The sequence below is a fragment of the Pongo abelii genome, chromosome 11 (assembly GCF_028885655.2).
Source record: "Pongo abelii isolate AG06213 chromosome 11, NHGRI_mPonAbe1-v2.0_pri, whole genome shotgun sequence".
Taxonomy (NCBI): Eukaryota; Metazoa; Chordata; class Mammalia; order Primates; family Hominidae; genus Pongo; species Pongo abelii.
Window position 1 is genome coordinate 81,556,801 of NC_071996.2, and position 25,752 is coordinate 81,582,552.

Below are 25,752 nucleotides of genomic sequence, written 5' to 3' on the forward strand. Positions count from 1 at the left end.
CTGCTTGCTTTCTTCAATGAAATCATGTGCCTGGGAATGGAAGGCATAGGACACGATACGTTATGACCAATCAGTTATGTTTTACAGTTTTGGGTTCAATTGCAGCTGTCCTGTAAATACAGGCTCACCCCATTCTGTTTTTGAAACATATTATATATTTATCTCTGATTCAAACTACAATCCCTTAACAATGATAAATACGTTTGGGGTGATCAATAAATGTCAACCAGAGCTTGTTTTCTGTGAACACACTAGAAGTATAATAAATAAGATAATCTATAATCCCGAAGGATGAATATTTTGGAGGATCGAGATGAGTTATTCTAATAGGTGCTATATTCATATTTCATGCCATGTTCTCATAAGTCTTAGTAACATCTGATAATTAGAGGAACTTTTCTCCAATCAGCTATCAGTCAATGTCGACAACTGACACTTACTTGTATATTCTGCTAAGTGATTTAACAAATAGGTTCATTCACCAAACACTTTAGGAAACTCTAAAAAGAACAGGAAGTATATCAGATTCTTGAGTTATATGGCTCACTCCACTTGAATCCAGTGGTTGGTTTACAGCAAGCAGCAAGTTCCTAATGCTGTCTCAACATCGCCACCTGCTGCTCACTCCAGGTCCAAACATCCGTATCTCAAGCCACAGGCTGCCAGACACTTCCTCTGGGTGAGAAACATTCCTGAACCTTGGGTAATCATCAAACCCTAGCAGAATTAAAGGTAATCAATTGCACTCCTGGAGCCACTGGACAAAGGCAGTGGGGGAACTGTTGTCAATGTGGGCAATTAAGTGATAATTATATTTTACTGAATTTCACAAATTTTGTAAGTTTTGTTCTCTGCTATTTATTTTCCAGCATTTAGAACAATGCCTGACACATAGCAGTGGCTCAATAAATATATACTAAATACGTGAATATCTAAACAGAAGGGTAATTATTCTCATGAATTCACCTTTAAATAATAAAATAAATTATTGTAAAATATTTCTAGTAAATAATAATATCCCTATCTAGAATTGTTAGAGAGGGGAATGAATGAAAATGAAAGGAGGTGGGGCATGGTGGCTCACACCTATAATCCCAGCACTTTGGGAGGCCAAGGAGGGTGGATCCCTTGAGCCCAGGAGCTCACAACAAGCCTGAGCAACATGGCAAAACCCCATCTCTACAAAAAAATACAAAAAATTAGCCTGGTGTGGTGGCGTCCCAGTTGCCTGGGAGGCTGAGGTAGGAGGATTACCTGAGCCCTGGAGGTCAAGGCTACAGTGAGCTGTGATCATGCCACTGCACTTCACCCTCGGTGACAGTGAGACCCTGTCCCCACCCCCTGAAAAAAAAAAAAAAGAAAGAAAATGAAAGGAAAGGGGGGAAGAGGGACTCCTCAATGATTTTAACCAGAAATATAAAACCTGGATGAAAAAAGAAATACATACGATATGAGAAAATTACTAACAGTCTATTCTGCAGATAAAATTGGATATTTATTCTTTTTATTTTAACCAAATTCAAAAAAGTAAAAAGTATATTTAAAAAATCATATATTTCACTTTTTACCAAGCAGATATTCAAGCTATCCCACTCATTCATTTATATATTGCCCATTATACTAACAAATTTGATATATTAGTATTTGACATAGAAATTGAAAAAGTATATTGACCTAGCTTCAACGAATTTGGAACAAGAAGTTGTTTGCTGAAAAATAATTCCACTTTTCAAGAATGAAATTGATTTTCAAGGAAAGTACCTTTTTGTAAAGTGCTGACTTCATCTTTTATTCCTGCAGTGCTAACATCCGATTTGCATGTGCTGGGAGAGAAAATTCTGCATGGATCTCTTGTGCTCCTACACATCTCACTGGTAGGTCAAGAATACAGGACTCTGATCCCTTTATATCTGGGCCACTTCTCAGTGTTGGGTCTGCAACTAGCAACCTTCAGGATTGAGGTGATGTTGCCCTCCAAGACAAAGAGCAGGCGTGCTTCCTATTTGCTGTAAAACTACAGATTCCCCAAGCTTAGGGTTCCTCTCCTGAACCCCACCTGCTGCAGGTGCATATATATATCCACCTGGGCCCAACTGCATCACTCAGGGGGAATTGGGGCTGGGAGAACTGATGGGGCATGCTGACACTCTGCCTGCTGCTTTGCTATAATCAATCACCTCTGAGCCAGAGGTCAGGTGTCTTCTGTAATCATCCATGAAACTGTGATAAATTAACATGTTAGCTTGAATGTAAGGTAAAATCTCAAACCCCTCACAGTTCTTGAGAGCATGACTTCATCTAAGAACAGGAATGTTCACAATTAGGAAACCCAGTGCACTCAAGGCACAACAAAGTGAATTTTCAAGAGGAAAATTCAGTGTTTCAGAGATAATTGATTATATAAACTGAACATACCTTTTCACTAGTGTAAACAGAATTTTATTCTAGAAAAAACATTTTAAGGGATTTTGAAATTATATTAATTTTAAAACTTCAGTTCTTTAAACTAGGGCTATGAGTGTCATGCTAAAAATTGGGTAAAGTGGTCACATTTTTGTAAAATTTGGAGGTTTTACAATATAAATAAAAAAGAAAAATACCATTTATAAGCCACAAGAAGACTTTTCTTCTTTAAGTAGATTTACACGACATAATTTCGTCATTTATTTTACTTAATAATATAGTTATTTTACTTAATAACATAGTAAAAAATTCATTTCAACAGTCATGATTAAACATCTACATTCCAAACTCCAGCTTCTATTTTTGCTGAGGTAGAAATATCCATCATCTTTCACACTGAGTTCTTAGATTTGGAGTCAGAAATTATTTCCTTGATGCTTTGAAAAGGGAGAAAGGATTTTAACACTATTCTGAGTGCCACTTGGCTATAGAACCTGCTATAGTATGGATAAATCCCAGTGGAGCTTATTATAATTTGTATAGTTAGCATGCTATGGCTTTCAAATGATAAAATGGGGAATCTAGAAATCAAAAGTCTTTGTGATTATGAAACATAAATTCTCTACTCCAATCTGACCTGAATTACTGTATGAGTTTGAGAAAGTAACCACTCTCTTCTTCTCCCTTTTTTTTTTTTAAAAAAAAAAAACGCTTTTGCAGGAGATATTCCTTCTCTGTTAAAACCCAGAAAAATATCCCAGCAAAGTACAAAATAATGAGAGCAGAGAAAACAAGAGTAAGAGAATGGGAATGAAAGAGAGAAACTACATTTTGCAAGGCTGTAAACTATAGGGTTTGTACTGGAAGCATTGTTTTATAGCAATATGTTTGATAACTGTTTTCCTTAGAAACAATATTAACTGACTTGTAGATGACCCACTCATTTTGAAAAATGAACATGCAGTTTAAATTTAAAAGTCTCTTATTCAAAAACAGAATTAGTGAGGAGAAACTTAACTAGCACCTAACATCTAATTAGTTCAATAGCTCCAGTAATATGGTATATCTGTTTCCTCCCTTAAAACAAAGAAATCCCAAATGACAAATATATCTGACAATAAATCTTTAACATTTTATCACAATTTAGCACTTCTGTTTTGAAATTTTACTATTTATTTTTTCAAAAAGTTTCTTATTAGTAAAGAAGTTCAAAATTAAGTCACTATTTTGATATACACCAGGACATTGTATTCAGGGTGTTGATGTTGTGATTTTAGATCACAATGTACCTAGCTTCCAGGGTTTCCTCATTCATTTCCTGCCACATTGTCTGTTTTGAAAACATCAGTGAAATTTAAGGTATGAAACAATTCCAAAAACACCGTCTGAAGGTGTATATTACATTGGGAAAGGTAGAAAAAATTTTCAAATAAGATCACCAGCCTCATATACTGAGCCGTACTCAAGTGATGTGAACAGGTGAACATTGCCACTTAGCAGGAACCACCTGCTGCAATCAATGTCCAATGAATCAGAGAGGAGAAGCAGAGCACTTCTCCAACTCAAGAAGACCTGGAGATGGGCCACAGCCAGATTTCACTCTGGCTGACTTAAAAAGGCAAGACCAAGGTGGAACAATCGGGCTAAGGCACTGTTTCTAGCCTTATGGCTTGTGTGCAAAAAGGCTTGCAATATTCATATATATTTTACCTGGTAAATAAAAGAGGATGAAAAAAAGGAGGGCCTTCGGTAAAAATTTTAAGGTATTTTTAAACCTTGATACGTTTATGATAATTCTCTTCTTCCATGGGAAACACTATAATGTGGGCACAAGTGTCCCCCCGAAACAGACCAGTGGCAGCTGTAAGATAAAACCCTCATGAGGCTAGGCATGGTGGCTCACAGCTACAATTTCAGCATTTTGGGAGGCCGAGGCAGGAGGATCACTTGAGCCCAGGAGTTTAAGGCCAGCCTGCACAACATAGCAAGACCCTGTCTCTACCAAAAAAAAAAAAAAAAAAAAAAGTCAAGCATGGTGGCTTGTGCCTATGATTCCAGCTACGTGGGAGGCTGAGGTGGGACAATCACTTGAGTCCGGGAGGTCGAGGCTGCAGTAAGCTATGATCACGCCACTACACTCCAGCCAGGGTGACAGAGCCGGGCCCTTTCTCAAAACAACAAAAACCATCCAACGAACCAAACCAAACCAAACAAAACAAAAAAACAAAAAACCCTCATGAGGTTTGTTTGTTGTTTTTAAAGTCACCTTTTACATGTGAAAACAGTCTTTTAGTTTTGAGAATCAAATAATGGCCATAATAGGAATACATATTGAAAGCTCTCTTTGCTGCTATCAGTTTTGAAATTTTACATGGAGTTTTGACTTCTGTGATGTGCTCCAGTCAGTTGAAGTAATGGGTCTTTTACTGGTCTGCCTGATTACCGAAAATTATCAACTTGACTTCACACTGACCTTGTTAGCACTGTTAAAAAATTCATTCGCCTTCTTTAACCAGGTATTCCTTTCCACCATAAGTTGACCAAATTCTTCTTGAAGCTGACTGAGTTTCTGGTGAGAGAGCTGGAGGTGTTCTTTCTCCACGTAGTCCTTTGACAGCAGAATTCTCAGTGCCTCACTCTTCAGCTTCTCAACAGCAGAATTCCATTCCTGCAAGAGATCATTCTTATTGTTTATTTTATACATCTCCCCTGTTACGGACCAAATGCTTGTGTCCCCCCCAAATTCCTCTGCTGAAATCTAACCCCCAAGGTGACGACATTAGGAAGTAAGGCTTTGGGAGATGATTAGTGACCTTATGAAAGAGGCCTGAGAGGGCTGCCTTGCCCCTTTCACCATGTGAGGATACAGTAAGTTGGCAGTCTGCAACCCAGAAGAGGGTTTTCACCACAACTCTACCGTTCTGGCACCCTGATCTCAAACTTCCCACACCCAGGACAATGAGACATAAATATCTGTTGTATACAAGCCATTCAGTCTATGTTACTTTGTTATAGAAACTCAGATTGACAAAGACACCTCTTTTTGTAATTTCTGATAAGATTCAGAGAATATTTAGATATGCTGAGTATATCAGAAATCTGCCATTCGATTTTCAAATCATGAAATTGTAGTAAATACTGTAGTGGTAAATGCCTCACTACAGGTTTGAGTACCATGTAGATGTGGTGGGAAAAGACACAGAAAGAGGCTAAAAAGGGAGAGTAGAAAGAGGCAGGAAGTTGGGATGAGTGACTGGCAGAGCTCCCAGCTGACCTGAATACAGGTCACTTCCATTTCTCTGAACTCCACCTAAAAATATACCCCCTATACAATGAACAACAGTTTTAAATCTTGAACTCATTTTGTCCAATGTTTATTCACTTAAGTATAAAAACATATCTTTCCCACAATTCAGTCTCACTATCAATGCAGGTAAATGTGTACAAGAAATGAAGAGAAATCACATGTCTTATGACTGTTGTTTTTGTGTCTGCCTACACGTACAGCTATTAGGTTGGTACAAAGGTAATTGCGGTTTTTGCCATTAAAAGTAATTACCTTTGCACCAACCTAATAAAATGAAGTTCTGTTACTCCTCATAAAATGAATAGCTGTTATTGTTCGGTATTTCCTCCTTCATGATATCAGTTTCACCTCTCAAGGCTTCACTCTTAATGGTATATAGACCTTTCAGAAAATGAAAAGAGGTAGCTTTTTACTTTTTGTTGCATGAGAATGGAAAAACATTAAACAGAATTAAAATATGAGTTGGAGTAAATCAAACATATTTACATTCAATTTATTTGAAGGGAAATTCAAGTTTCTTGCAAAAGTCCTGAAGTCAGACCCACGGTCATAAAAGAATGATTATCTCTAACATGGCTGTCTTGTTAGTGAATCTTCTGGTATCCATATAAGCTGAGGTTGAATGATAGGCATAGGCTACTTGTGAAGCGTCGAAAATTTAGCACAAGATTTCAGAAGTCTCAGTCTGACTCCATCCTGCCTTGTTCTACCAGTACAAAGTATCCTATTATTAAGTTACATTTGTTAGATTACATTGTGTAAAATAAGTACAATTTTAGCACAATTTGCCATTATTGTTTCCATTCATTCATTTTACAAAGTAACTACTATGGTACTACTGTGTACCCAGTACTATGCTAAGACAGATGCCTTGGGGAATATAAAGAAAGAATAAAATGGCTTGTGCGGTGGCTCACGTCTGTAATCCCAGCACTTTGGGAGGCCAAGGCAAGCAGATCGCTCGAGCCCAGGAGTTTGAGACCAGCCTGGGCAACATGGCAAAACCCTGTCTGTACAAAAAATACAAAAAATTAGCTGGGCATAGTGGCGCATGCTTGTAGTTCCAGCTACTCGGTGGGGCTGAGGTGGGAGGATTGCTTGAGACCAGGAAGTCGAGGCTGCAGTGAATTGTGATCATGTCACTGAACTCCAGACAGACACACACACACACACTCAATAGTATTTTAAATAACAATTAGCAGGTGTTAAGATAGAAACTGTACATATTGTTTTGTGGTGTCCATGGAACCTGTTATAGTTTTAGGTGCAAGAGAAAAACATTTTGATCAATGAATACAGGAGTATAAAATGTAGAGTAAGAAATTTGAATTATTTGAAGTATCAGTCATATAAAATTGTGGCTTATAACTATAATCTTCAAAAACCCTTAAATTAGATATTATTATTTTTTCTAGTATTGACATAGGTTCAGAAGAGTATGCTACTCAAGGTTACATATCCAGTAAGAGGCAGTACCAGGACTAGTTCACAGGTCTTTGTCTCATGCTACCTTCCAGGGAACTGAGGATAGACTCCAAAATCTGCAATTTCTCAGTGCATGCAAAAGCAACACTCTTAAGCATGGATATGGGCTACGTGAGTTCTCAAGATCTTTCAATTTTTAAAGAGCTATTGTGTCCCCACTTAAGGAAAACTAATATGTGCCAAGATGTTCTTTCATAAAGCACTTTTATTACCGCTACCACTTAAAAACCATTACTTTAACCTACTGGGAATGAGCAAATATTTTTAAAACAGTACAATTTCTGGCACACATAATAAGCACTCACTAAATGTTAGTCCCACTTTTCTGCCCATCAGTTTTGGTTCATTAGCTCTCTAAAATGTGTTCTTTATTTATGGGTATTCCCATTACCCAGTTGTAAAATAATGGCAGTGAAATGTTTCCCAAAATGTTATTGATTAGTGTTAAGTATTGATCAGTCGTATGAGATGAAACAAAGTAAAACGGGTTTTTTTGTGGTTTTTGTTTGTTTGTTCTTGTTTTTTTACTGCAGTACTTCTTGGCATCTTTAATGTATTAACGTGCGTTGAGAATCTCCTAGAGGAAAGCGTGGTGTGGAATATTTTGGACAAACTCTCTTGATTAATAAACTGTTTGCTAGTCATCTCAGGGGACCAATGCTCCAGTTGGAACAGTGTTGGGGAAAAACGTTCTATAGCTAAGAGCAGCTGAATCACCAACTGGGTTCACCAGCTCTCACAAGTCTTTCTGTTTCTTTCTTTGTTTTGTCCCAGTTCTCCAGCTCCTCTGTTAGTTCATTTCCTCTCTTTGTACCATCCTTTCTTCTTCTGTCTGTTAAGATCTGTGGGGCATTAATACTCAAACTGAGGTGGAGAAATACTTAATGTGTAAAGATGCAGAATAAAGCAGGTAATTCTTTAAAAAGATTTGGCATTGATCAGAACTTTCTGTGTGATTAGGGGGAGACTACTTAATGAATATGGAGAAGCTGGGGAGGGCCTAGAAAAACAGGGGCAAGGAAAATGCAGAAGTTAGGATGTGAAGAAATGAAATATAGCCATTGCGTGCTCAGTGTAACAACACTAAGCTCTAGGATGTTGTCTTAACTCTCTGCAAGATGGTAAGGGTTGATTTTTCTTTCTGTATGTTAGTGGTGTGCTAAATGCTTTATATGCATTATCTCATTTAATTTTTATCATATCCCTATGAGGTAGGAACTGTTATTATCTTCATTTTACAGATGGAGTAACTGGGGCCAAGGGAGATTACCAACTTGCCCAAGATGTCAACAATAGTAAGAGAAAGAGCCAAATTTCAAACTCAGGTAGTTTGACTCTACAATCTACTATCTCAACCAGATTTCCAGCCCCAGCTCTTCTCAGTCTTGACATACTGTTTATCTCATCAAAGAATGATTAACCATATTATTTTGGAATTGCCTAGGTAAAACTTCCATATGGCCTGGACAAGACCTCGGAGGTGATAAAAATCTTGTATAACCCTGGGATTCTCAGATTTGAAATCAGAAGGCTTGCTATTTCAGAATAAACACAAAGCTAATATAGATATAGTTGAAAATTTACAGCCCATACTCAGACTTAGTTTTGCTTAGCAACTGGACCAAAATAATAAACCTCTTCTCTATGAATAAGAAGAGAAATACCTGTTCTCCAATGATGTTCATAAATCTGCCTTCACTATAAATTTTGCAAACAACATTAAAGAGAGACCTTTGGAGTAGAGCCAAGTCTTTGAAAACCCACTTTAACCTTGTGCTTGACATCATGCTATAAAAAGTGGACTGTGACCTTCCAAAGAAACTGTAAAGGGCCATTTTGTGCCTCTTATGTTTTTTTGTTCTCCATCCCCAGTCTTCTTAATTACATTTTCACATAAACTCTGTGGGTATTAAATGAAGCTGGGTCCATTCAATATTTCTATTCAATCTTCTCAGAAAATTGGTTCTGTTTTCTTTGGGCAGTCTATAGGCAGTTTCTGATGCATTTCTATACCATTCTGGTAATGTATTTATTTCCCCAGCCATTTTTCATAGGGGACACTTCCACCAGTTTATTTTTAAGATGAAACTTTCCAGAGCAATTTGAATCCATCACACTATTTAAAAAATATAGTTGTCACCCTTGTCAAGGCTAGAGGAGCCCAGTGGAGAAAATCTCGTTCTGTTTTCTCTAAGCCGTTGCTGCCTGCCTGCTAAGTGTTAAACTTCTAACAGGGTCTCAGTCACTTTGCAATAAAATATTTCCAGTAATTGTCCCCACCAGCAGAAAGCCAAAGCCTTCCATTTCCTTGGCTTTTCAATTTGACAGAGATGCGTGCATATCTCCGACCTGATACAGATGCCAGGCCCTGTGTGTTCCCAGGTTGGTGGTGTCTCCATAGGTCACTCTGTTATTTTCATTTTTCACTCACAGTAGGAACCTTTTTAACTGTACCTTTCAGTATTCCATTTCCTGAGGAAATTGAGCTTTTCTTGGATCCCTTGATTGAAAGGGTACTTTTAAGAGGATTAGTGCTGACAGACAAGAAGGCGAAAAAGATTTCTTCTTTCCTTCCCCCCACTGCTAGTCCTCGCTTAGCTCTTTAAATGAAGTTATGAATGGGCATAACAATTATCCAGCAAGCAGATCCAAAAAGTAAGAATATTAGCTGCTCCAACTGAAAAGAAAAAATAATAATAACCACAGTATGTTTAGTAAGCTTTTGCTCACACAAAAACTTCCCTGTGTATGAGGGGATTTTAACCATTCAACATCAGGTGGTAAATTTTCATTATAAGCTTGACTTCAGAATATAAGTTTTAAGTGGGGGAAAGGTGGACCAAAAAACAATAGGGAATATATTTTAAAACTACTAAAAAATATTAACCGTGGAGATTACTGGCCAAAATCAAATCTGGCAGAAGCATGTATTGAGTTCATGTATAGTTCCCAAAGCATGGCTGATTCCTAGACCATCTCATTAGATATAGCCTATTTCTTGTTTAACCCTCAAGTCTACAGTTCCATTCAGAACAACTAGAATTAACTCATTGACACAAAATCATAGAATTTTACATGATTGCATTAGCAGATGGTAAAACAAACCTGGCAATTTTAATCATAGAATATTTGAAAGTCGGCTTAAGATTTTTTTTTTTTTTTTTTACAGAAATGTTTATGCTTTTGAAGAGTGGCATTGAGCCCTTTAGAAGTTGAAACTCTGATTATGTCAAGTTGGATTATAAATTGGGTGGTAGTTTCTTCTCCTCATGCTCCCTTCAGGGGCATTTCTATGCTGACCTATACAAATGTCAGGGTCATTCTGGAGAGAAGTGTCTTGCCTCAGTCTCCCATGCTTGCTGAGTTCAGTGTCTACACACCATATGAACTTTGCCCTCACTATGAAGCAGTCCAGCAAAGGCACAGATTGCAAACAGGAAGAACGGTGATTTTGCATTTCACCTAGAGGTGAAAGAAGTGTGCTGTTTCACCTCCCAGACATGGTAGAAAATCATTGCGATTGAACCGGGGAGAGCTTGTGGGTAAGAGCAAAGAACTCCAGCTAGAGGTACACCTTTTATTCCAAGCTTGTTAAGTAGCTTCAGGAAGAAGATTTTGCTTTTTGAGCCTTACTTTTACTTCAGTGCAATGACAGTCACCACTATTTGGTACATTTCTGCTTCTCTAGTGACTCATCTGTTAATTCAGTGACAAATTAGCTGTGCTTCAAGTTCCTGGATTTCATGTCCTCCTAAAATGTGGGATACTGGCTGTTTGATCCAGATACTAACCTTATCAGCATTGGAATTGCAAGTCTATAATAGAAGTGACAGATATCACCAAATTAATTTCTGAGTATTAGTTGCTGCCTTCTTATCTTAGTTCATTTAGATATTTTAGTTGGATATTTAGTTAGTTTATTTTAGTTCATTCAGATATTTTTAAAGTTGCAGGAAAATAGCCCATGACTCGGAAATCTCTTGTTTCCCTTGTTCTCTTCAGTGTTTGGCCACTGAGTGGACCCACTAAGCAGCACTTTAGCAGCATGAAGCAGGGTGCTTGTTGCTAATAAATACTGAAGCAAATGGCTATGTGGCAAAATAAAATTTGAAAATAAAATAAAATCACAACACACTGTGCTCATAAACAAATCTTCGAAATAGTGATTGAAGCACAAATGCATTTATTCTTTCTTCCTTCGTTCAACATAGATGAAAATTTAATTACACAGGAATTCTGGGGAAAATATTCCCAAGATTTGTGTATTCCAAGAACTGTTTTCTTCTTTAGTGTCTTGTCCCTGTTTTTCTTAGATTTCTTCTTCCTATTAATCATGTTTTCTTCTAGTTAAGTAACAGAGCCTGGTTGGTGTTTCCATTTTAAATTAAATTTAATAAAAGTCTAGCTGGCCAAAATACTTGCATCTAACACAACTTGCCTACGATCAGATTGTGCCATGGACTGACCAGGTGGTCCCAGTTTATCTTAATGTCCTCAGAGGACTTACTTTTTCATTGTCTACACAATCCATTGGAGATATTTTCAGGATCTCAACACATCTAATTCAGCTACAGGGGAAATTATTAGGTTGTGATGTTTACCTTTTGTGGTGATTTCCCTAAATGAAACAGGCTAACTTAATAGAAGGGAGGGTCTATTTATGTTTTATCCACAATAAACCTCAAACATAGACTTTTTAAAAAAGGCTCTTAAATCTGATTGGCTGTTAGTGTCTCCTGGGAAAGTTTTAAAAACACATATTTCCAGACTCACCCCCTATCCACTGAATCATAATTTATATTGGTAGGGTGAAAAAAATAAGGATTTAAAAAAAATCTGAAGCATTTTATTTGCAATCAGGGACAAGCAAATGACACTTACAATCAGACAAATTTTGGAACCACTGATCCAGAATATTCTAAGGTATTTAATGAATAGGTAACATTTGATTTAGAACAATTGATATATAATTATACCAAAAATTGGAAGATAGATTCTATAAAAATAGTAGTTTAAACCTTAAAACTTTCAACTAACTTGACTCTGAAAATTACGTTATTGTATTAATGACTTCTAAATCTAAAATTTAACTTTAGTTTTACAAATTACTTCATTCACTCAATAAGTATTGAGCTAGCCTGTGGAAGATACAATGACAAATAAACAAAATCCTCACCCTTAGACTCCTTGAATGATTGTTACACCAATCCATCAGGAGTTTAAACAGCCCTGTGCAATATTGGATATCATTAGTCTTAATTCATAAAGATGAAACTGACGCATTTCTTCCTACTTTCTTCATTCACATCATTGTCTCAACAAAGGCGCCACTAATTTAGAAGGGAAAAGGATCCAAAAGTACAGCTGGATATAAAGAACCAGTTCTAATATTCTATAACACTGTAGGATGACCATAATATATATTTTCAAATAGCTAGAAGAAAGGATATTGGATGTTCCCAACACAGAGAAATGATAAATGTTTGAGATGATGGATTTGGTAGTTAGCCCAATCTGATATACATACATATGTTATATGCATTGAAACATCACTATGTACCCCATAAATATGTACAATTATTATGTATCACTTTAAAGAGAAAAGCTAAGAAAAGGTAAAAAATATGATCAGGTTTTTCTTGCCCAAAATTGTCTATATGCCCATGTGGTTATTTTTACCTTCCTTGTAAAATTTTTGTAACTATATTTATAATAGTACTCTATTATATATATATTATATATAAAGGAAAAATCCTTACCTCTAATGGTATGGAAGAAATCACTTGTCTTCTAACAAAATTCACTGAAAGCTAGAATTTCTTCAACTCATCTTTTTGCAGGCTCTGGTTTTCAGCTCACCACTAAGTATATGCACAAGACTCTCATTCTATACTCAATAATCTGTGAACTAGCTGCAAATGATACTGGGATAGGCATTCCATAACTCTCCTACACTGAATGTGGAACATCTAAAAAGCATTATTCAGCACCTTTTATGAACACAAGCTCAAACGGGAAACAAAACAAGTGTGTAGCAGAAAGTGAAATCAGTCTCTGCTTTGGGGTATCTGAGAAGCCGCCTTATTGGGTCTTAAATATGCGCAGGGATTTCAGCTGGTGAGCGTAGAGGTGGGCCTGGGGAGAGGGCAAGGATGACCTGCCATGTCCCAAGTAGGAGAGACAGCTCGAGCCAGAGCACTGAAGCAAGGGGGTCAGTGTTATCAAGAGAATGTGGAGGACGATTCTGGATCATAGAGCAATGGAGCTAATGGTGTCTGGAGAATTAATAAGAGTTTCCTATAGGAAGCGATATCTGAGCTGAGACCTCAAACAAGCTGTGGGAGTTATCTAGGCAAAAAAGGAGTGGAGGTGAGGTGGGGAGTGAAGGTGGGGTGGGGAGTGAAGGGTGACAGAAAAATGAGATATTAAAAATGAAAAGAGATATAAAGTGAATAGGAGATAGAACCAGTGAGATCTAGAATAGGATCCATTTCTCCCAGAAATGAGGGGAAAGAGAAGTAAAAGAGAGAAGCAAGGAAGAGACAAAAAGAGCAATTTCACTCTGTGTGACTAAGCGACTTTGAGATTAGTAAAAGCCTGGCTCCATAGTGGTTGAGAATTTTAAAAGAGCACGAAGGTTTTGGACTAGTTGTTATGGGGAATGGAGCAGGGAATTAACAGATGATAAATAAAGGGATTTGTAAGGCTAACTGGTAACAGATAAATTACATTTTAAATAGAACCAATCAGAACAATTATGCTAATTGTTTCAGAATTAGGAAGAAACAGAGAAACCGGGTGACTGAGTTTACTCACAACAGTCCTGGTGGTCCACGCTGAGTAGCACAAGGACAGAGGCCAGAAAAAGAGAGAAGGCAGGGAGGTTGTGATGAGAGAAGTTTTGGGTGATGCCATAAAACAAAGTGTGGTGGCCACAGGAGTGGGAAGCTGAAGCTAGCTGAAAATAGGCCTTTGGAGTAAAGAAGGTCAAGGAAAGCGAAGGCTAGGGCATTAAATAAGTCACTAAATGGCTAAATTAGCACAGGAAGGTTGTAGGCGGTTCAGAGATTGACTGTGTTAAGGTTTAAGAATTCCTCTCAGGTGTTCACTTAAAGTGGATTCAATTTCACTATTATTATCATGATAGCAAAATACCATGCAATATAATAGTTTTAACTGCAAAAAGCCATGCTTTCCGGGACATTTTATTTAAGGGCTGACAAATGCCAGGAAAAAAAGAAAGATATATGAGGAATTTTTGTAAAAGTCAAAACTAAAAATACTTTTCTAAGCATTTAAACTTAACGAGCTGGTAAAGATTCTGTAAGCAAAATAACAGCAGGTAGTTTTAAACCTCATGATCATAGATCATAGAGCACAATGTCTTTATTTGCTTTCTTAACTCAGCCCTTTCTTAGATGGGCATAAATATTTCGCAGGGACTTTCTAAATTCAACTTTCCCTTGGCAATTAAAACATAGGGTTCACTAAGCTTTAAATTGAGCTGCAAATTAAGGCTAGAATAGGGTTATCAATAAGAAAATCCTATCATTGTGTGGACATTCCCAATGCTTGCTGGCAAATTCAATACTATTTGTATATATTTTGCCTGTTAGTAATAAAATGATTTCTAATTTATGATCTGTGAAAAATGACATCTGCTTTTAATTGGAAAGTTCATTAAAGAATCAGACAAGTAAAACAAATTATTCACTAAAATGAAGACAGAGGAATTGAAATGCTCTGATGCAGATGTCTTACTCTTTGGAGAACTCATTTAATTTCTGCCTTGAGACATTTCAGATTCAGACCCCACTTTATTTTTTAAATTAGATGAAACATTATAAAACAGACTCTCTTTCATTTTATTGATTTTCTTTGTAATCATCAGATATGTGAGCTGATTTACTGAAGCAATATATTTTATAGTGATTTTACAATTTTTTCACATACCTTTGGTGAAGGAATTTGGGGAGGTAATGAAAGTTCAAATAGCAGAAGAGTCTGCTTTTTTATACAGGTTAATAAGTGCAGCAATGAGAAGAAAATTGTTCAACAATGCCTGTGAAACACTTGGAAAATATGTGGATATCCTGGACACTATGATTATACAAACTCTGGATATTGCTATATACCTCTTTAACTACCCACGAGACATATAAGTAGCTCCTTTTTTACTAAATATAAGTGCTACTTCTGAGGAAATATTCCTATTTTTTAAAATAAACAATCAGAACATTTAAATACTTGTCTTTTGATCTTCAATTACCTGAGTAATGTATCTAGGACTAAATACAAACAACAACAAAAAAATTAAGTTGTAAGCTTGGGCAAACATGTCCACACCTTAAGAGACTCAAAGATTTATTTCGACTTATGTCTTCTGAGTTTTAACAATGACCTAGTATTCTGACTCTATCACTTATACTCTCTTTCATTGTGCAATTATTTCCCTCATAACCTTTGTTGTCCAAAAGGGAGCCCCGAGACCAGCAGCATCATTACCCGGGAGCTTGTTAGTAATGTAGATACTAAGGCCCCACTCTAAAGCTGATGAATCAGAATCTGCCTTTTAAAATATATGGGTAATTCATGAGTACACTATAGTTTGAGAAGCTCTGGTCTAGAATACACTGAATTAGCAGCTTTTTACAACTAGACAGATGAGCAAAACACAAATGAACAAAGAATATAGAAGGGGAAACTTGCAGATGATATGATCTTACATGCAGAAAACCCTAAGGAATAATTTTTAAAAATTAAAGCAAATAAATTAAATCAGTAGAGTTGGAGAGTATAAAATCAATGCTAAAAAAAATCACTTGTGTTTCTATAGAATAGCATTGAACAACCTGAAAAGGAAATTAAGAAAATGATTTCATTCATGGTAGCATCAAAAAAAGTAGAATACCTAGGAATAAATTTAATCAAGGAGATGGAAAACTTATACAAGGAAAATTACAAAACATTGTTAAAAACAATGAAAAACCTAAATAAATGGCAAGATATCACATGATCATGAATTGGAGAACTTAATGTTGTTAAGATGGCAATACTCCCCAAAGTATTGTAGGGATACAATGCAATCCCTATCAGAATCTCACTGGCCTTTTTTGAAGAAATGGAAATGCTGATTCTAATATTAATGTGGAATTGAAAAGGACCCTGAATAGCCAAAACAATCTTGATAAATAAGAAGAAAATTAGAGAACTTATACTTCCAGATTTTAAAACTGACTACAATCCTACAGTAATCAAAGCAGTGTGTCAAACTGGCATGAAGAGAGACATATAGATTTACAGAATAGAAGAGTCCAGAAATAAACCCACACATCTGTGGTCAATTAATTTTCAGTGAGTGTGCCAAAGTCCTTCAACAGAGAAAGAATTTTTTTTCCAACAAATTGTGCAGGGACAATTGAATATCCACATGCAAACTAATGAAGTTAGACCCTTACCTCACACCATACACAAAAATTAACTCAAAATGGAACAAAGATCTAAATATATACACTAAAGCCATCAAATTCTTAGAAGAAAACATAAGGGATAAATTTTCATAATTTTGGATTTGATGATGGTTTCTTAGATATGACACCAAAAACATAGCAAAAAATTTAAGATAGATAAATTAAACTTTATCAAAATTAAAACTTTTACTTATCAAAGAACATTTTGGTCAAAGGGCTTGAATAGACATTTTTTCAAGGAAGATATACAAATGCCCAGCCAGTAAATGAAAAGATCTGCAACATCATTAGTTATTAGGGAAATGCAAGTAAGAATCACAATGAACTAGCACTTCATGCAGACTATGACGACTATAAAAATCAAACAAAATGAAAAATAACAAGTGCTGAAGAGGATGTAGAGAAATTGGAATCTTCTACCTTTCTGGTAGAAATATAAAACAGAGCAGCTGCTATGGAAAAATAGCATAGTAATTTCTCGTAAGTTAAGCACAGAAATACCACATGGTCTAGCAATTCTACTCCTAGGTATTACCCAAAAGAATTGAAAAGAGATATTAAAAAAAAAACCATATACATGAATGTTCCTAGCAGCACTATTAACACTAGAAAAAGATGAAAACAACCCAAATGCCTATCAACTGAGGAATGGATAAATGAAAGGTGGTATATCCATACAATAGAATATTATTCAGCCATAAAAAGGAAGTTTTAATACATGCTGCAACATGGATAGACCTGAAAAACATGCAAAGTGAAAGAATTCAACACAAAAAGCCATTAAATATTATTTTATTTAATGGTATTTCCAGAATAGGTAAATACATGGACACAGAAAGCAGATCAGTGGTTGTCAGGGGCCGAGGGGAGAGAGGAATGAAGATTGACTGCTTAATGAGTATGGTGTTTCTTTTTGGAGTTATGAAAATATTCTGAACTAGGTAGCCATGATAATTACACAATACTATGAATTTACTAAATGTCACTAATGATAAATTTTATGTAATATTTACCATTATTTTCTTAAAGCCCATATTATGTTGTGTTTCTGTTGTGTGAGGCATTGTGCTAAGAACTGTTATATATGGCCAGAAGTGGTGACTCACGCCTGTAATCCCTGCACTTTGGGAGGCTGAGGAGGGCAGGTCACTTGAGGTGAGGAGTTCGAGACCAGCCTGGCCAACATGGTGAAACCCCGTCTCTACTAAAAATTAAAAAATTAGCTGGGGCATGGTTAAGCATGCTGGTAATCCCAGCTACTCAAGAGGCTGAGGCAAGAGAATTGCTTGAACCTAGGAGGCAGAGCCTGAATAAGCCATGATCGTGCCACTGCACTCCAGCCTAGGTGACAGAGTGAGACTCAGTCTCAAAAAAAAAAAAACAAAACAAAAAAAAAAAACACACACACACACACAAAACTGTTATATACAACCGCGTTTAATCTTCACAACAAACTCTGTAAATTAGGTACAATTGTTACCCCTTTCACAAAAAGGGACTGGAACCTAGGCCCAAATACATAAGAAATTTGCCCAAGATTATATCAGAAGTAAGCAGAGATGCTCAAATCCAACTCCAATTCCCTTGCCTGAGGGCTGCCATGCTGTGTACTGCCTGGGAGTGTCCCATTCACTCTCTGCTAAGTAGTCTAAGACGCTAGATGTTGCCACTTCAAATAATGTATATCTACACGGTTTGGTAACATGTAATCCTTAGAAAACACATTTAAAATATGTGTTAAAATGAGGAAATGCTTATGATATAATGTTAATTGGAAAAAAATCACATTGAAAAACAACACATACAATTTTTTGTGTATACATACACATGTATAGTGTATACGTGCACACAATACACAATTTTGGAACACTCATATGTAAATGTTTTATATTTCTTTCCTGCCTATTTCCATATACACCCACATACAGTGTGATTTTAATTTTATTTTGTTTAGTTTTATGTCATTTCTATTTTTTTCTAAAATGAGAAGGTACTGTGTAATCAGAAAAATAAAACAATAAACATATTTTGAAAGAGACTTTCTTGCATTGGCTCTACTGATGATAATTATGCATTTAAATTACTTAAATAAGCTTGTGGGAGATTCTGCTTTACTTCCTTATCCTATATTTATAAATATTTTTTAACTTTAAACTGAACTCTTTCCTTTGACTATGGTTTCTGTGGGACCTAAGCATTGGTATTTTCTGAAGATCTCCAAATAATATTATTTGAAGGAACTTGGGGCCAAGATCACAAATCCAATTTATGAAATCACTCAGTAACAACTAGAAAATATTTTCAATGACTTGGAAAATCGGATTAGATGATGAATCATGGAAGATGGTTTTAATCTTGAAGCTGAGATACATGAATGCTGCTATATTAAAACATTTAAGATGATGTTTCTATATACAATTTTCAGTTTTGCTTCTCTCCCAGAACTTTAAAAATTATTATTAATCAAGAACTTCATAAACAATATATGTCATAATATAAGACAACAATATAAGAAGTCATGTATAAAAATTAAGAGGGACATGTACATAGATGAACACATGGGCAAAACATCTAAGTTGGTGCCTCTTAAATTTTAGCATGAATACAAATCCTCTTGGGGAATTTGTTAAAACACAGTCTTATTCAATAAGTGTGATGGGTGGATTTGAGATTCTAAATCTCTAACAACTCTCTGATGCTGCTGTTGTTCTATGGGAGTCACACCTTGAATAACAAGGCTATAAGTTTCATTTAAGCCTTAAAGATAGAGATTAATAACCTCCATCTCGAAAGAGATCATGCCTTTCCTAAAGTCACTCCCATTCAAACCGCAATAGTTTCTTAAGTGATTTTCTGTCTTCTATCTCCCTCCCATTACTGTCATTCACATTGTTTCCAAGGTAATCTCCTAAAATGCAAATCAGTTGAAGCTATACTTTGCTTGGATGATATTTCATTGCCCATCTGGTCTCAAATCCAAATGTTTACAGCAGCCAGGCACATAATGTGGATGAATGAAGCAAGGGTAAGAAGGGGGGTAGGTCATGAGGAATAGTGGCAAACTAAGGAATGTGGCAGACTGATGTGCACATACCTTTTCTAAAAGAAACAGGTATTACTGGGCTCCAACCAGGAGTCACTATGTCTATGTGGGAAGATGAGTCTGATAATGCCAGATCTTCCAGTTTTTTTAAAGAAACAGGAAATCTAGATTTCTTTTTTAACAGAAACTCCAACATTTTAACATTGACTTTTTTTTTTAAGCCGGATGCCCACCAAAACCTACATAGAATCTCTAGGAATGAGATACAGACATCAGTATTTTTTCAACACCCCCCAGGTGACTCCAGTGTGCAGCCAGAGTTGAGAAGCACTAATCCACACATTCCCCCATGGCACGAACTACAAAGGGCCTGAACTTAACCAAGGGTTGAAGCTATAGAAGTACAGATTGATTCCTGAAGGGAGTTCTACTATATGAACATTATTTCTGATGTGTAAGAGAAGGAGTGATTATGCCTCCTCAAAAAAAAATAATTAGCAAGTATTTGTTTGCATAGTATTTTAATACCTCCTACAACAAATTCTGAGTTTCAAAGGTTGAATTCAAGCTTTGGGGCATCAAGTTGATTTATAATACAATTTAAGAGTATTTAAGGTTTTAAACCAAAGGATGGTTTATAATCATCCATGTCTGCTATTTCATTGTCTCTTATATACACAAAAGAAAAAAGAATTTTCATATTTGGTAAAGAAAGTATAATTTAAAACAATTACCCAGAGTCAAAGGTCGTATTTAAAAATCCTTTAGTTCATTTATTTCAACACATCCTGAATAAAGTATCACATTTATTAAGAGCTATGAAAGTTGCTGTATTTCTTGTTCTGAATGTATTCCAGTAAGAAATGATAAAGACATTCTCAAAGTTTACTTAGAAAGAACTTACTGAGTAGACTAACAAGCCATATACACCAGCTTCCTGCTGTTGAATTTAGCTGTGGGTAGCAGAGAACACCTGCTTTCTCTGTGTTACCAGATTATTTATAGGAGCTTCACTAATGAATCCTCAGCTTGATGCCTTATTTCTGTGTTAAATCTTCTTTGAAAGGAACATTTCCTATTCTGTGCCTCATATCCACACCCAAACAAAAGTCCAAAATGTAATATGCTGCTTACTATTTAAGGACATATAAAATTGAATTTCTTTTCCATGAACAAGAAATTAGATTTTTGAAAACCCACAGATAAAAACTATTTGGAAGTTTACACTATGGATGGGAAAGGAAATAAAACAATATTTTTGGAGTCACTACTAAAATGTGGATGCTTTCACAAACATTTTCTTTTTTGTAACTTTTATTTTATGTTCAGGGATACAGTGAAGGTTTGTTACATAGGTAAACTCCTGTCACGGGGTTTGTTGTACAGATTATTTCATCACCCAGGTATTAAGCCCAGTCCCCAATAGTTATCTTTTCTGCTCCTCTTCCTTCCCCCATCCTCCACCCTCAAGAAGACCCCAGTGTCGATTGTTTTCTTCTTTGTGTTCATAAGTGCTCATGATTTGACTCTCACTTATATGTGAAAACATGCAGTATTTTGTTTTCTGTTCCTGCATTAGTTTGCTAAGGATAATAGCCTCCAGCTCCATCCATGTTCATGCAAAAGACATGATCTCATTCTTTTTATGACTGCATAGTATTCCAGGGTGTATATGTACCACATTTTCTTTATTCAATCTGTCATTGATGGGCATTTAGGATCATTTTATGTCTTCCCTGTTGTGAATAGTGCTACAATGAACATTCACATGCATGTGTCTTTATGGTAGAATGATTTATATTCCTCTGGGTATATGCCCAGTAATGGGATTGCTGGGTTGAATGGTAGTTCTGCTTTTAGCTTTAAGGAGTCTCCATACTGTGATTTACATACTCCCATCAACAGAGTATAAGTGTTCCCTTTGCTCTGCAACTTCACCAACATCTGTTATTTTTTGACTTTGCCATTCAGACTGGTGTGAGATGGTATCTCATTGTGGTTTTTACTTGTATTTCTCTAATAATCAGTGATATTGAGCTTTTTTTTCATGTTTGTGGGCTACATGTATGTCTTCTTTTGAGAAGTGTCTGTTCATGTCCTTTATCCGCTTTTTAATGGAGTTGTTTTTCTCTTGTACATTTGTTTCAGTTCCTTATATATGCTGGCTATTAGACCTTTGTCAGATGCATAGTTTATAAATATTTTCTCCCATTCTGTAGGTTGTCTGTTTACTCTGTTGATAGTTTCTTTTGCTGTGCAGAAGCTCTTTAGTTTAATGAGATCCCACTTGTCAATTTTTGCTTTGTTGCAATTGTTTTTGGTGTGTTTGTCATGAACTCTTTGCCTATTCCTATGTCTAGGATGATATTGCCTAAGTTGTCTTCCAGGGTTTTATAATTTTGGGTTTTACATTTAAGTCCTTAATCAACCCATCTTGAGTTGATTTTTGCATATAGTGTAAGGAAGGGTTCACCTTTAATCTTCTGCATATGGCTAGTCAATTATTCCAGCATTTATTGAATAGGGAGTCTTTACCCTATCACTTGTTTTTGTCAGCTTTTTTGAAGATCAGGTGGTCATAGGTTTGCGGCCTTATTTCTGGATTACCTATTCTGTTTCATTGGTCTATGTGCTTGTTTTTGTACTAGTACCATCCTGTTTTGGTTACTGTAACCCTGTAGTATAGTTTGAAGTTTGGTAACATAATGCCTCCAGCTTTGTTCTTTTTGTTTAGGATTGCCTTGGCTATTTGGGCTCTTTTTGATCTTATATGAATTTTAAAATAGGTTTTTCTAGGTCTGTGAAGAATGTCATTGGTATTTTGATAAGAATAGCATTGAATCTGTAAATTGCTTTGTGCAGTATGGCCATTTTAATGATATTCATTCTTCTATCCATGAGTATGGAATGTGTTTCCATTTGTTTGTGTCTTCTGTGAATTCTTTGGGCAGTGTTCTCTAATTGTTATTGTAGAGATCTTTCACCTCCCTGGTTAGCTGTATTCCTAGGAATTTAATTTTTTTTGCAGCAACTGTGAATGGGATTGCCTTTCTGATTTGGCTCTTGGCTTGGCTGTTGTTGGTGTATAGGAATGCTAATTATTTCTGTACATTGATTTTGTATCCTGAAACTTTGCTGGAGTTATCAGCTGAAGGAGCTTTTGACTGAGACTATGGGGTTTTCTAGATATAGAATCATGTCATCTGCAAAAAGAGAGAGTTTGACTTCCTCTCTTCCTATTTGGATGCATTTTATTTCTTTCTCTTTTTTTTTTTTTTTTTTTTTTTTTTTGAGGTAAAACATTTCATTATATTTTATTATCCCCAAATCAATTCCTAAAGCAATGTGTGAATTCAAATGTTTTATCCAGCATTTTCAAGAAACCAATTTAAAATCACAAAGCTTAGAACAAATTGCCAGAAATGTTGCAAGCAGTCATTAATTTACTCCAAACCGATTAAACTCTACGTTTATACATGCGGTAATACACATGCACTTGCTCCTAATTTCCTTTTGTAATTAAGCATGTATACAGAGGTATAGCCTTACTTGAAAAATAATTTTAATCCTCTTGTTTAGTCTTTTTCCTGTTCTCTCTGCACTGGCTAGGATTTCCAATACTATGTTGAATAAGAGTGGTGAAAGAGGGCATCCTTGTCTTATGCCAGTTTTCAAGGGAAGGGCTTCCAGCATTTGCCCATTCAGTATAATGTTGGCTGTGGGTTTGTCATAGATGGCTCTTATTATTTGGAGGTATGTTCCTTCAATATCTAGTTTATTGAAGATTTTTAAAATGAAGGAGTGCTTAATTTTATTGAAAGCCTCTTCCACATCTATTGAGAAAATCATGTAGTTTTTGTCTTTAGTTCTGTTTATGTGATGAATCATATTTATTGATTTGCATATGTTGAACCAACTTTGCATCCCAGGAATGGAGCCTACTTGATCGTGGTAGAGTAGCTTTTTGATGTGCTGTTCAGTTTGGTTTTGTAAGTGTTTGGTTGAGGACTTCTGCATCAATATTCACCAAGGATATTGCCCTGGTTTTTATTTTTTGTCATGTCTCTGCCAGGTTTTGGCCTCATAGTATGAGTTGGGGAGGAGTCCCTCCTCCTCAATTTTTGGGAATAGTTTTTGTAGGAATGGTTCCAGCTCTTCTTTGTACCTCTGGTGGAATTTGGCTATGAATCCACCTGGTCTTAGGCATATTTTTTGTTGATAGGCTATTTATTATTTGTTCAATTTTGGAGTTCATTATTGGTCTGTTCTGAGAATCAATTTCTTCATGATTCAGTCTTGGGAGGTATATGTGTCTAGAATTTATCCATCTCTTTTAGGTCTGTATAGAGGTGTTCGTTGTAGTTTCTGATGGTTATTTTTATTTCTATGGGGTCAGTGGTAACATTCCCTTCATTATTTCTAATGATGTTTATTTGGATCTTCTCTCTTTTCTCCTTTATTACTCTAGCTAGCAGCCAATCTACCTTACTAAGTTTTTCAAGAAACCAACTTCTGGATTCATTGATCTTTTGAATGTTTTTTCATGTCTTCATTTCTTTCAGTTTAGCTCTGATTTGGGTTACTTCTTGTCTTTTTCTAGCTTTAGGGTTGATTTGTTCTTGCTTCTCTAATTCTTTCTGTTGCAATGATAGGTTGTTAGTTTGAGATCATTCTAACTTTTTGATGTTAGAAAGACATTTAGGGGAGAACACTAAATGTTGGGCATTTAGTTCTATGAATTTCCCTCTTAACACTGCCTTAGCTGTGTCCCAGAGATTCTAGTATGTTGTATCTTTATTCTCATTAGTTCCAAAGAACTTTTTGATTTTTGCTTTAATTTCACTATTTACCCAAAAGTCACTCAGGAGCATGTTGTTTAATTTTCATGTAATTGCATGGTCTTAAGTGATTCTCCTTGTCTTGACTCTATTTTCATTGTGCTGTGGTCTGAGGGTGTGTTTGGTATGATTTCAGTTCTTTTCCATTTGCTGAGGATTGTTTTATGTCCAATTATGTGGTCAATTTTAGAGTATGTGCCATGTGGTGATGAGAATAATGTACATTCTGTTGTTTTGGGATAAAAGGTTCTGTAGATGTCTAATATATCCATTTGGTCCAATGTTGAGTTCAGATATTGAATATCTTTGTTAATTTTCTGCCTTGATTATCTGTCTAATACTGTTAGTAGAGTTTTGAAGTCTCCCACTATTATTGTCACATTTTCTAATTGAATTTTCAAGGCTCTATCTTACGGGTGAGGAAAGTGGGGCTCACAGGGATGTAATATATCCAAGGTATGTCATTCATTATGTAGTGAATGGCATAGCAGGGGTTTAAACCTGTTTTTCTCCATGTAGATGCAACCAAGTATAGGATTATAGTCAACTTCTAGATATTGCATTGCTCCCAGAACATATTCTGTTCTGGAGCAAGGGAAGAGAAAGAATATAGAACTATAAGCATTTGGTCATTATAATTCCCTTTTCTCTAATCTAATCTGCATGTTTTTTTTTTCTTTTGGTTTGGTTTGTTTTAGAAAGCCTGCTAATTCAAGTGAGAAGAGGCTAATAAAGTGGCTAAGGAAAATGTATATCCAGCAAAGGCTGCTAGGTCTTTCCAGAAATCCTAACCCTGTATATAGGACTGGCTTCATGGTCAACTGACCTGTGCAATCACACAGAGCCTTATGTTTAAAAGGGGCCCATGCTGTCCCCATACTGAAATTCTCAATAATATTTTAAGAAAACCTTCCATAATTTTATTTTGCACTGGGCCTCACAAATTATATAGCTGGCTCTTTCTGTAAAGTGAAAAGTAAGGTTTTATAGATCACAGAACTTTTCTGTGGGAGACAAAAGGTGGTTGAGTCTCAGGGCACATGGCTGTCTACATACAATAAGGTTGGATGCCATAGACAGGAGATATGCCAGGGGAGAACTTTTTAGGTGTGATGCTTTCTCTCCTTACCTCCCTGGTCATTGCTCACTTTCTACCTTTTTTGGATAGAAAATAGTACCCTCAGTCCAGTACCAGTAAGAGAGAAA

General features: G+C 36.0%; 1 protein-coding gene across 1 annotated transcript in view; it reads right to left on the reverse strand.

Annotated features, from left to right (window-relative positions):
* Positions 1–25,752, reverse strand: part of CCDC141 (coiled-coil domain containing 141) — a 228,237-nt gene that overhangs the window by 83,463 nt on the left and 119,022 nt on the right. Inside the window, exon 8 of the mRNA XM_054549559.2 lies at positions 4,877–5,071. Within this exon, the coding sequence (XP_054405534.1) occupies positions 4,877–5,071 (195 nt within the window). The remainder of the gene's footprint in view (positions 1–4,876; positions 5,072–25,752) is intronic.